This window comes from Syngnathoides biaculeatus, chromosome 23 (genome assembly GCF_019802595.1).
Source record: "Syngnathoides biaculeatus isolate LvHL_M chromosome 23, ASM1980259v1, whole genome shotgun sequence".
In the NCBI taxonomy this organism is placed as follows: domain Eukaryota; kingdom Metazoa; phylum Chordata; class Actinopteri; order Syngnathiformes; family Syngnathidae; genus Syngnathoides; species Syngnathoides biaculeatus.
In genome coordinates this window covers 15774509-15788311 of record NC_084662.1, presented here as the reverse complement: position 1 = coordinate 15788311, position 13803 = coordinate 15774509, and the positions used below count along the sequence as shown (strand labels likewise).

General features: G+C 40.7%; 1 protein-coding gene across 2 annotated transcripts in view; it reads left to right on the top strand.

Moving 5' to 3' along the window:
• nbas (NBAS subunit of NRZ tethering complex) overlaps positions 1 to 13803 on the top strand; it is a 161012-nt gene that overhangs the window by 46890 nt on the left and 100319 nt on the right. For both annotated transcript variants that reach the window (XM_061811916.1, XM_061811915.1), the window contains 7 exons: positions 1062 to 1247; positions 7557 to 7730; positions 8190 to 8323; positions 10557 to 10619; positions 12216 to 12338; positions 12525 to 12627; positions 13657 to 13734. In XM_061811916.1, coding sequence (XP_061667900.1) covers positions 1062 to 1247; positions 7557 to 7730; positions 8190 to 8323; positions 10557 to 10619; positions 12216 to 12338; positions 12525 to 12627; positions 13657 to 13734 — 861 coding nt within the window. The remainder of the gene's footprint in view (positions 1 to 1061; positions 1248 to 7556; positions 7731 to 8189; positions 8324 to 10556; positions 10620 to 12215; positions 12339 to 12524; positions 12628 to 13656; positions 13735 to 13803) is intronic.

The window sequence follows — 13803 nt, the reverse complement described above, 5'->3', positions numbered from 1 at the left end:
GGAGGGCTGCAAAAGAGCGGAGGAGGGCGTCTTTTTCCTCACATTTTCATCCGCCGATTTCAGCTCGGGTTGCGTTGAGCCCTTGCTCAAGCTGCTGCACAAATGAATGTGCGCTATTAGCTCGCTGACAAAACCGGGCTGTGCAAGTCATCATTTCCAGTATCTGTTATCCATCCAGCCCTGGTGACTCACCATTGACTCCCCAGGCAAGCTACCATGATATTATTGATATTATACGTATACATATGATTATCTCCACCTAAATTCATTATTATTATTATCGGGCCATTTTCACTGTTCTGCTCCTTCCACATTTCTCCTCTGATACAAACCCATCCATCCATCCATCCACCCACCAACCCAACCCAACCCAACCCAATCCCACCCCACCCACCAACCCACCCACATTAGCTTGAGGGGGTAGGAGCTTTAACAGGGATGCCCAGACTTAACTTTCCCTAGTGACTTCCTCAAGCTCTTCCGGTGAGGATCCCGAGGCGTTCCCAGGCCAGCTGAGAGACATAGTTTCTCTGGCGTGTTCTGGGTTGTCCTCTGCATTTATTTCTAGTGGGACGCCCCCGGCACACCTAACTAGGGAAGCATCTGGGAGGCATCCGAATCAGATCCCCCAGCTACCTCATTTGGCTCTTTTCAATGCAGAGGAGCAGCAGTTTGATTCTTAGCCCTTCCCGGATGACCGAGCTTCTCACCATATACCTGAGGGAGAGCCCGGACACCTGCGGAGGAAACTCATTTCGTCCACTTGTATACGGGATCTTGTTCTTTCGGCCATGACCCACACCTGGTAAACATACGAGTTTTCCTCATGACGGCAGAGATATGCATGTGATAAACATCCATTAAATTTCCACTTTGCTACTCTCCGAAGTTAGTATTGTTAGAGCCATGGTGGAATTGTTATAGATTTTTATGTACTTTCCTTGTGTGGCTTTAATTTACTTCGGAACTTACCACACTAAATGTTCACAGACAGCAGTAAACGTGTGTTTGTTTTATTTTGCTAGGTAGTTGTAATATAATATAATACTGTTGTGGCCCAGGTGGACTGTGCCTTGTCACTCGTGCGTTTGGGAACGGAACGTAACATCCCCGGCCTGGAGCTGCTCTGTGACGACCTGGTCACCCTGGAGACACTGGTCTACGAGACTCTAGGGGACCTCAACCTTACACTCAGAGATCTGCAGCAGCTTGCCAACATCGACAAGTTGCGCCTGCTCATGAACAACGTAAGACATCTACAACTTATTTCCTTTGTTTGAAAAATTCAATCCCACCAGAAAGTATTCACACCGCCTTACTTCTTCAAAATTTTGCGATGTTACAGACTTATTATAAAGCTGCTTTGAATATAGTTTTCTGAAAAGAATCTACATATTCCATTTTGAAAAATGTATAACACATTCAGACAGTTGTGCAAATATATTGAAAGTATAAATACAATGGGTACATAATTATTCACACCCTTGGCTTAATATTTTGTTGAAGGAACTTTGGCAGCAATCACAAGCACAAGTCTTCTTGTGTATATCTCTACAAGATTAGCACTCTTGTTTTTGGGCATTTTCTCCCATTCTACTCTGGAGATCCTCTAAAAGTCAGTCAGGTTGGATGGACAACGTACATGGGCAGCCATTTTTAAAGCCCCACTGACATCCCTATATACATTGTAAAATAGATATTGTAATGAAAAATACATATAACATTATTCGCTTCAATGTCTATACGAAAAAATAAATATGAGCGGAGAGTGTGTCATCCATGCGCAAAGTAGCAGATGTTACACCGGGACATTCACCATTGAAAACTCATAGTGGCACCTGCTATGGGACACGGAAGCTCTTTTCGAAGAAGAGAACATCTCACAATCTAGTGAAGTGACCGGGGCAATATTAACCTATCGTTTCGACACATATTTAGATATGCGCATCACTTCTAACTAACAACAGACTCCCCGACAGTATGTATGAAAGTATGTAGCGTAAATACTTTTTTCACGACGAACTTGGTCTTTTGAAAACATATCAAGAGTAAATCCATCCTCCCAAGTGTTTGAACAATTTGCAGAAATACAACGAACCGGCATTTTGGCGAACATGAAGGAACAAACCGCTATCTTCCCGCAGGTAAAACTGGTATAAACACACGAGGCTGCCTGAGTGACCTCCTGGTGACAATCATTTCCTACTTCTTCTCCAAAACAAATCCCTTGAGAGGATTCTCATGGCGGGAGTTACAAAAAGCCATATACTGTACGTCAAAATCATGTTGTGTGGTGAAAAACGATGGGTTCATTCCGGCTGCCTTTTTTTTTTTTTTTTTTTAATTAAAAACATACTAAAAATCATGCTTTTCGTGTCAGTGGGGCTTGAAGTGTTTCTAGAGATGTTGGATTGGATTCAAGTCTGGTTGAGCCACTTGATGACATTCCCAGGCTGGTCCTGAAGCCACTCCTTGGTCATCTTGGCTGTGTGCTTTGGGTTATTGTCTTGTTGAAAGGTGCATTGACGCCCTGGTCAGAGTTCCACAGCACTATGGAGCAAGTTCTCTTGAAGAATTTCTCTATATTTGGGAGCTGTCATCTTAACCTCTATGCGGACGCTACCCATTTCCTGCAGCAGAAATACAGCCTCACATCATGATGCTGCCACCACCATGCTTGACAGTAGGGATGGTGTTAGTCAGGTGATCAGCAGTGGCTCTTCTTCTCCAGATATGACACTTGGAATTCAGACCAGAAAGTTCCATTTTGGTTTCATGTGAGCAGAGAATGTTGTTTCTGCAAGTCTGAGAATCTTTACAGTGCCGTTTGGTAAAATTCAAGCGGCCATGTGCCTTTTAGTGACTTCCGTCTCGTCACTCTAATATAAAGGCTAATTGGCGGAGTGTGTTAGCAATTGTTGACCTTCTGGATAATTCACTTATCTTGGCACTGGGGCTCTGCCTTAGTGAGCATATGATTCATGTCCACCTCTGACCAAGCCCCTTCTGCCCTGGTTACTCAACTTGGTTGGACTTCCAGCTCTAGGAAGGATCCCCGTAGTTCCAGACTTGTTCCATTTCCGAATAATTGAGACCACTGCGCTTTTATGGACCTTCATTGCTGCAGATTCTTTTGTATCCTTCCCCAGATTTGAGCCTTGACACAATGTAGTCTTGGAGGTCTGCAGACATTTCATTAGATCTCATTGTTTGGTTTCTGCTCTGACACACACTGCCAACTATAAGACGTTATAGCGACAGGAGTGTGGCATTCCAAATGATGTTCAATAAACTGCACCTGAGCTTTTAATTACACAAATGTCTACATATAATATTTTTACTTTATTATGGGATATTTTATGTAGTTTTTTTTAAGAATACTATACTCGAAGACAAAGAAGAGGAGGAAACCGGATCCAGCGTCAGAAGAAAAAGAGGAATGCACAGAGCCTACAACTGAGTGTAGGGACTTTGAATGTTGGGACTATGACAGGAAAAGCACAGGAGTTGGTTGACATGATGATTAGGAGAAAGGTTGATATTCTGTGCATCCAAGAGAGCAGGTGGAAAGGTAGTAAGGCTAGAAGTTTGGGAGCAGGGTTTAAATTATTCTACCACGGAGTAGATGGGAAGAGAAATGGAGTAGGGGTTATTTTAAAGGAAGAGCTGGCTAAGAATGTCTTGGAGGTAAAAAGAGTATCAGATCGAGTGATGAGACTAAAATTTGAAATTGAGGGTGTTATGTATAATGTGGTTAGCGGCTATGCACCACAGGTAGGATTTGACCTAGAGTTGAAAGAGAAATTCTGGAAGGAACTAGATGAAGTAGTTCTGAGCATCCCAGACAGCGAGAGAGTTGTGATTGGTGCAGATTGTAATGGACATATTGGTAAAGGAAACAGGGGCGATGAAGAAGTGATGGGTAAGTACGGCATCCAGGAAAGGAACTTTGAAGGGCAGATGGTGATGGACTTTGCAAAAAGGATGGAGATGGCTGTAGTGAACACTTATTTCCAGAAGAGGGAGGAACATATAGTGACCTACAAGAGCGGAGGTAGAACCACGCAGGTAGATTATATTTTGTGCAGACGATGTAATCTGAAGGAGGTTACTGACTGTAAAGTAGTGGTAGGGGAGAGTGTAGCTCGACAGCATAGGATGGTAGTATGTAGGATGATTCTGGTGGTGGGTAGGAAGATTAAGAAGACAAAGGTAGAGCAGAGAACCATGTGGTGGAAGCTGAGAAAGGAAGAATGTCGTGCGGCCTTCCGGAAAGAGGTGAGACAGGCTCTCGATGGACAACCGAAGCTCCCGGAAGACTGGACGACGACAGCCAAGGTGATCAGAGAGACAGGCAGGAGAGTACTTGGTGTGTCATCTGGTAGGAAAGGGGAGAAGGAGACTTGGTGGTGGAACCCCAAAATACAGGGAGTCATACAACGAAAGAGATTAGCGAAGAAGAAGTGGGATACTGAGAGGACTGAGGAGAGGCGAAAGGAGTACATCGAGATGCGACGTAGGGCAAAGGTAGAGGTGGCAAAGGCTAAACAAGAGGCATATGAAGACATGTACACCAGGTTGGACACGAAAGAAGGAGAAAAGGATCTCTACAGGTTGGCCAGACAGAGGGATAGAGATGGGAAGGATGTGCAGCAGGTAAGGGTGATTAAGGATAGAGATGGAAATGTGTTGACTGGTGCCGGTAGTGTACTAAATAGATGGAAAGAATACTTTGAGAAGTTGATGAATGAAGAAAATGAGAGAGAAGGAAGAGTTGAAGAGGCAAGAGTGAAGGACCAGGAAGTGGAAATGATTACTAAGGGGGAAGTCAGAAAGGCACTACAAAGGATGAAAAATGGAAAGGCAGTTGGTCCTGATGACATACCGGTAGAGGTATGGAAGCAATTTGGAGAGATGGCTGTGGAGTTTTGACCAACTTATTCAACAGAATACTAGCGGGCGAAAAGATGCCTGAAGAATGGAGGAAAAGTGTTCTAGTTCCCATTTTTAAGAACAAAGGGGATGTTCAGAGCTGTGGGAACTATAGAGGAATAAAGTTGATGAGCCACACAATGAAGTTATGGGAAAGAGTAGTGGAGGCTAGACTCAGGACAGAAGTAAGTATCTGCGAGCAACAGTATGGTTTCATGCCTAGAAAGAGTACCACAGATGCATTATTTGCCTTGAGGATGCTCGTGGAAAAGTACAGAGAAGGTCAGAAGGAGCTACATTGTGTCTTTGTGGATCTAGAGAAAGCCTATGACAGAGTACCAAGAGAGGAACTGTGGTACTGCATGCGTAAGTCTGGTGTGGCAGAGAAGTATGTTAAAATAGTACAGGACATGTATGATGGCAGCAGAACAATGGTGAGGTGTGCCTTAGGTGTGACAGAGGAATTTAAGGTGGAGGTGGGACTGCATCAGGGATCAGCTCTGAGCCCCTTCCTGTTTGCAGTGGTAATGGATAGGCTGACAGATGAGGTTAGACTGGAATCCCCTTGGACCATGATGTTCGCAGATGATATTGTCATATGCAGTGAAAGCAGGGAGCACGCAGAGGAACAATTGGAAAGATGGAGACATGCACTGGAAAGGAGAGGAATGAAGATTAGCCGAAGTAAAACAGAATATATGTGCGTGAATGAGAAAAGTAGAGGGGGAAGAGTGAGGCTACAGGGAGAAGAGATAGAGAGGGTCGACGACTTCAAATACTTGGGGTCAACAATACAGAGCAATGGAGAGTGTGGTCAGGAAGTGAAGAAACGGGTCCAAGCAGGTTGGAACAGCTGGCGAAAGGTGTCTGGTGTGTTATGTGACAGAAGAGTGTCTGCTAGGATGAAGGGCAAAGTTTACAAAACAGTGGTGAGGCCGGCCATGATGTACGGATTAGAGACGGTGGCACTGAAGAAACAACAGGAAGCTGAACTGGAGGTGGCAGAAATGAAGATGTTGAGGTTCTCGCTCGGAGTGACCAGGTTGGATAGGATTAGAAATGAGCTCATTAGAGGGACAGCCAAAGCTGGATGTTTTGGAGACAAGATTCGAGAGAGCAGACTTCGATGGTTTGGACATGTTCAGAGGCGAGAGAGTGAGTATATTGGTAGAAGGATGCTGAGGATGGAGCTCCCAGGCAAAAGGGCGAGAGGAAGACCAAAGAGAAGGTTTATGGATGTGGTGAGGGAAGACATGAGGGCAGTTGGGGTTCGAGAGGAAGATGCAGGAGATAGGCTAAGATGGCAAAAGATGACACGCTGTGGCGACCCCTAACGGGACAAGCCGAAAGGAAAAGAAGAAGAAGATACTCAAATCAAGTTTAGAATGAGTCTGTAACAGCAAAAGAAGAGCTGTGAATAATTTCTGGTGGCACTGCATTTTTTACAAAAATAGTGACAGTATCAGTCAAAATTGTGCATTACTCATTTTAGAAATATTTAGTGTTTGTAAATTTGTAAGAAAATTCAAATTGTATTTTTTTTTATTTTTGTTTGACTTCTTCCTAATTCATTTTAAAATTTTGTGAACTGAATGTAACTCTTAATTACATATATCATAAAATACTTAGAAATTACAATTACATTTGGAAAAAATATATAATTATTCACTTTATTAAACAAACATTTTAAAGTAACTCATTACAGTAGTTTGTGGCAAGAGAAATCTCAATGTTGAATTAAATATTTATTCATTGAAATGTGTTTTATATAATTGTTAGCTCAACTTATTAAAAGAGCCATTTAAAAAAAATATTTTGTAAAACAAATTTTTGACAAGAACAAAAATGAACATTGTAATTAAAAAAATTAAATGTCTTTAATAATTAGCAATAAAATAAATTCAATTCTCAGTCTCACCCAATAAGGCCGCATTGAGTATCATTCATTTGACAGTGTTTGTTTTCCATTTTAATTTGAGCGCGGTAATAAAAATCTATGGTGGTGACGTAGTGGAGCGACCGCAGTGTCCTTGGAGTGCAATATACGAGGCATCCTCTCGAATGGTCGCTAATCCGCCTCGTGCTTCTTTTAGCCTACGAGGACCGCTGCCAGTAAGATCAGTCATCCGGGTGGCCAGCAAATGTTTACTGCACCCACACAAACTGTTTAACTGCCCTGAGGGAACGCTCTCGCTCTCTGTATGTTTGTGTTCGTGTTCTTAAATTAAATTACTCCCTTTGCCTTCATCTGATGGGCTTCTTTGCCAGAGAGCAACCAAGTTAAGTATATGAGTAGAAATATTATATATAGACTTCAGCAATATCACACTCATAATTACTATGTTGTATCCGTTTCTTGTGACCTAATTTATTCATCTCTGACGTCAAAACAAATGGGTTTTGTACTTGAAGATAGACCTGTATATTTTTGACTGTGGTACCCTCTTTTATTTAGTACAGACTTTGTACATTTCAAAACACATGATTGCTGATTGATCGATTTCAAAGCTATAATTTGTATAGGGATGAAGTGAACATCAACTACTCCACTCATCAGTTGAACCTATAATTCATATCAATTAATAGTTTCTATAAGTTGTTCATAAATGTGTTTTTGCCATCAGTCCAACAGGGAGCGCTATGTGAAAGATGCCTTTCAGTGGATGGTGCCCTTCCTGCACCGCTGTGAGCGACAGGAGGAAGGCGCCGCCGATTGTCTGCTCCGAGACTTTCTGGTGGGCCTGGCCTGCCACGACCTCGCCTTCCCCCTCATCATCTTCCAGCACTCCAAACCTGATGTGAGTGGCATAAGACTCGTAAAACTTCATGAAAACGCTACTATTATTTGAAATGGAGATAATTACATTAATATTTATCCATTTTCTGAGCCGCTCATCCTCACAAACGGAGCCTATCCCAGCTATCATCGGGAAGGAGGTGGGGTACACCCTGAACTGGTCCCCAGCCAATCACAGGGCCCATACAAACAAACAATAGCTGCACTCACAAGCGCACCTACGGGCAATTTAGAGTTTCCAATTAATGTTGCATGTTTTGGGGATGTGGGAAAAAAAACGGTGTACCCAGAGAAAACATGCAAACTCCGCATAGGCGGGGCCGGAATTCGAACCCCGGTCCTCAACAAAAATATTTTCATTAATTCAAATGGAAGAAGTACCACAGTGAAGGTTTGAGCACGTTGCTTGCAAGGCGTATTGCTGACCTCCAGCCCCATAATGTGTGTCATATTCATGCAGTGTCCGCAGAAGGTGATCGGGGACCCTGACCAGCTTATGGTGGTTGCCCTGGAGTGCATCTACACAAGCACGAGGGACGACCAACTCAGCCTGTGCTATGACATCCTAGAATGTCTACCTCAGAGGGGATTTGGGTAAGAAAAAGAAAAGAAAAACTCAGCTTGCTTGTCTAGCATTGTGCCCCCAAGGACCCATCAGCAATGCACCTCCATTCTGTGCCACACCTGCTTTCTACTTTCCACTTCAGCTGCCCCGTGAGTGCATGTTCATTTTAAGAAAGTCAACCATGTCAAAAATATTCAGAAAATGGGGAGCTGGAATAGATTAGATGTTTTTTTTTTTCCAAGATGCATTGTCACCCCCTTTGTATTCTTTTGTGTCATTTTCATCTTAATTGAAAAAATAGAATTACTATTGGGGTGTCCTTCATCGTTTGGACCTGATGGTATAGAAACGTCTCCTTCTGTAATTCTGGCCTCTGTTGTGGAGTCATCATTTAAAAGATATCAAATTTTTAAACATTCAATTAGCTGCAATGGCTTACATTTCAGATACCTTTCTGTACGTGTCCAGATGTTGTACTTTGTTGTATTACAACATGTACAACCCATTGGGGATTTACGGTTGTCTTATTTTAAGATGCGAACCTTTGGGAGGATTTGGTTGAGATAATAATTTGTGCCATTTTTGTAGGCTTTTTTGCAGGATTTTGGGCTAGTTTATTTTGACCTGCACAACTACTTTAACATTAAAGTTGCCTTAATTTAACTTATGCAAGTTTTCAAGCTTTACAGTAGTCTGATTTTGACCCATTAAACTTCAAGGGGGTTTTTGTTCACCTGCACATTTTTTTTCAGTTTTCGTTTTGACTTGGGAGGGGAATAGTAGTGTTTGGGGTGTGGGTAATTTATCAAAATTGTATTTTTACTTGCAAAAAATTTGGGATATTAAAGTTAGCATTATTTTAACCTGAAGACCTTTTGTGGGATTCATGGCAGTTATATTTTTTATTTTACCTGTGCAATTTTAAGGATTTTGCGCTCGTTTCATTTTGACCTCCACAACTTTGGAGGGATTTAAAATGGGTTTATTTTCAAACGGCACAACTTTTGAGGGATTTATTGTTGTCAGTTTAACCTTTCCAATTTTCTTATTTTAACCCGCAGAGCTTTAAGGGTTTTGTTGTAGTTCAGTTTGCTCTGCACATTTTTTTAGGGGATTTATATTTATTTTGTGTAGTTTCATTTTGACTTGGAGCGCTTTTGAAGGTGTTACAGTAGGCTTATTTTATCTGCTCAATCTTTTAAATACTTAAAACAGTACTGTAGTTCTATTTTACCCCGTTATGTTATTAATGGTGGTCCTATTTTATCCAAGGTGTTTTTCTTTCACCTGTTTTGCTGAATGTGGAAATAGGTTGCGCATATGTCAGATTAAATCAACAGTCAAGTATACAATAGTAATTTTTATTATTATTATTTTTTTTATCATGCCACCACTGTAGAGCACCAGTGAAGGCAAAGTGTGATCAACAGTGAAACAAAAAATGAAAAAAATATACCTTTTTAAATGATAGCAGCAGTGACCTTTGTCTTTTTTTTTTTTAACCCTAAAATGTAAAACGTCTTTGCTACAATTTCCAAAGATTTTGATGACAGTGGCAACAGATTCATGTTTCCTATGGGAACGAGTGTTCATAAATAGCAGCTGAAATATACTTTTTCTGGCAGTACTGATTATTACAGCACCTTTTCATATGAACCATCTGACTCAGCGTCATTTACACAATACTTTGTAAGTGGCTCTGATTTTCTTTCATTTGCTGAGCACTTCATGGACACTGATCAAGCTCCTTTTTCTATAATTTGCATGAAATAGCTACTCTTAAAAAACGGTTGAGGGGAATGAGGAATGAAGGTGATAGGAAGGTGGAACAAGCTGTGCGGAAAAGTCAAGACAATCGAGACAAAAAAAAAAACGCGGGGAACGGGAACAGGCACACAGTTGAGCTCGTTGGTCCTGGGTCACCTCTCTCGTGAGCGACACAGCAGCCTGACCCAGAATCGTCAGCCTCGAGGCGAAGCATCACGGCGGCTTTTATTATTAGGATAGCCTTGTAACGGCCGCAAAAAAGGTCACTCATTTGAAATACCTCTCGTCCTTTTTTTCCCAGTGAGTGGTGACCATAAAATGTTAAAATGGAAGGATGGAGGGGAAATTAAAGTGTGAGAAACAATTCAATATGTTGTAAATCAACATTTGCTAACCAGTTGAAGAATAAAAAAAAAATCTGCTACATGAAGTAATTCACCTGGGGAAAAAAAGAATATTTACAAAAAAAAAGAAACGTTTCTTCTACCTCTACAGGCCAGAGACGGACATCACCCCATCGTTGCATGATCAGGTGGACAAACTGGAGAAGCACCTCAGGTAACACCAACCACGTTCCTTGTTTTTTTGGCAATGTTTTATCCAGATTTTCATACTGCTAGGTTTTCGTACAAACACCCCCCAAAACAAACATGACTTGGCGATTTGTTGCCCCAGAAACACTGCACATTCATCTGAAGTATTTTGTGTGTTAAAAGGGTTCACTAGATGTCTTGGTGTATTTCACAATGCAATCAGGCAACATCCGCGAAACACATTGTCAGGAAACCAACCTTCAAAATAAAAGCATGTTGTAAATTAACAGTTTCAATATACTTTCTGAGGCCACATGGTGGCTTAGTCAAGAGTTTCACACAATAAACAAGCACAATATACTTTAGGTTCAAATGCTAAAAAGGCCAACATAGGGTCAAGTGTGGTGAAATTATTATACTGTGTACCTTTATTTAAAAAATGGAAGTTTTGACAGAATGTTATGCTTGTCCAAGTGTTGCCGAACAGACAGGGAGGTTTATTGTCTTTAGTTTTTAGTTTTCATTATGGAATGTGCCATGATATTAACTGTTATGTTATCTACTTTATTCGTAATTTATATTAATTTCATATTGTTTTTATATGTGCAGCTATCGTTACTCTCTATAAAGTTTATATTTTAATTAACATTTTTATGTGTCTGGAATGGATTAGTAGGCTTTATTTCATTTCTTATGAGAAATACTGCTTTGGGTTTTGTACAATTTGGTATTAGTGCAATTTTCTGGGATGGCTTGATTACTAAAAGCAAGGTTCTGGTGTATTTCACGAGTAAAACCAATTGCAACCATGGTGCAATCGTGTCTTAAGAGAACTGAGATGTTCGCTCTGTAGTTACTTTCACTATCCCACCTCCCCTTATAATGGGCCTCTGATGAAGAACAGCACTAGGGAAAAAAAACAGCAAGCACAGTCTTCATTCACACACTCATTTATACACACATGCACACTATATCAAAGGAGCCGTGTTGGTCCCGTGGCATTCAAAAGGCCTAGGGCGTTTTTTTTGCTGCCGCAGTTTAAAATCACCTACATGTCGCACTTCTACTCCTGCTCCTCCTCGCTTCCCCTCAGGATGAACCCCTGAACACACAGCGATGATGGCGAGGAATGAGGATAAGGATGAAGTATGGGGCGGGGAAAGGGTGGCGACCTGAAGGGAATGCAGATGAGGAGGAGGGAGAGGAATTTGGATTTTTTTAGTTCAGTGTTACCCTTTACTTATTCAACGAGACATTATCCTGCTCTCATTTAAAACTCGTCTTAACTCACTGTCTGACAGCCTTTATCAGAGCAGGGTTTCCCCCTATTGCCAGCCGTTTTGCTGAGCCCTTACGAGGCCCATGAAAAATTGTGCTCGGTGACTATGTTGAGCACCAAACCTAGCAAAATCCACCTCACGTACATATAAAATTATTTATCAGGTTTCCTGGCTTCTTCACTCTGGATTTCATGCGACTAGGATAATGAGAAGCTTGAATTTCACCAGTCATGCTGTCTCCTTGTTTACCTGTAGAGTGTGTTTGTGTATGTCCGTGTGCTTGTGGGCACGCGCCCACATGACTGTGGTTTAAAAATCCATATGGATTTGTGTGCTTGCAGTGTAGCCGAGGTTCTGGAGAAGCACGGCTTGCAGAAGCCCATCTCGTATGTAAGGAACAGCCAGAACAGCACAGAGGAAGCCCATCAGCTCATGGTCAAGCTGTGTCGCCACACCGGGCGCAAGTACATCACTTGAATTGCCGGATAGTCTTTGCCACAATATGATGAGATTTTTACACAATGAGGCTTAATTTTAATATTGTGGTTATGTTTTAGCCTCTCAGGACTAATTTCTTGGAATAAGTTCCCATCCCATTTGTTTTTACTTTTTGTACTGTAAACAATATATGTACTTGTTTGTGTACGCAGGAACCCTCCAGTAGGCGAGACAGTGTGGCGAGGTCTGCTGCAGGATCTGCTGGACATACAGGAGAACGTCTACACCTGTTTGAAATCAGATACGTGCCACCAGGTAAAGGGGAAAAAAAATTGCAAATTTTAATTCAATACCTGTAATAATACTAGTACTGTTATTTGAATCGGTCATATGCGCAATTTATTTCCGCATTCATCAAAAATGGTGCAAGTAATTCCTACTGACACGAGTACCGGTTAATGTTGGAATGGAACTGAGACAAAGTATATGATTTGATAAATGATAGAATAATGGAATTTGTTGCACTGTATCATATTTTAATTAATTTTATTTTTATTTGTTTTAAATGTAAACTATTTTCACATAATGTAAATATTACATTGAGTTATTATGTGTATGAAATGCACGATGTAGATAGATTCTTTATGCTAGGAAATTTCAACATCAATGTTTTTTCTTTAATACTTGATGCCAGGACAGACCCACCATAGATGCCAATATCCGATGTTTATGCTTTTTGCGTGTTTCTGTATATCGTTTGATATGTTCGTATAAATAAATGATATACATGATTTTAATTTTTGTCTGAAGACGCCAGCCAAAAAGAAAACAAAATTTTAGCAAGTTTGGCTTTTAACATGTCATCAAACTGTAGTTATGCTTATAAACGACGCATACACAGGAAGTCTGTGAACCTGTTTTTAAGGTTTGGTTACTAGATGTTCTACATATGTATAGTAAATTAGTGGTTTTTTTTTAACTATTATTATTCAATTTATTGCCCTCAAACTTTGCCTTATGTTTTTGTCCAGTAGTCATATTTTTTATATAACTGTAGTCCCACATTTAGATTTGTTAAAGTATTTATATTTAACGTGTTTTTATTTTCATTTATGTATAAAAAATAATTGCAATTTAATTTTTAAGTACTGTAGTGTTCATTTTTTGTTTTACCACTTCATTATTTTGTGTATTTTTTCATTTGTTACGTATACGTTTTTGTTTTAAATGCACATATTCAAAGAGTTTGTTCCATTTCTACATAAAACATTTAAATTGGTTATTAATTTATTTTGATTCATCAAGATTCTTTTTTAATTTATTGTGTATTTTTAATTGCTTTAGATATTTGTTGAGTCTCTGCTGTGCTCCAGTCGGGTGGAGAACGTGCGTCTGGCAGGTCAGCTGATGCACTGCTCCGAGGTATGTCGGCGCACACTCACACTTCCCACTGAAATCCATTTAAAAATGGCTGAAGGAAACATGCAGCGC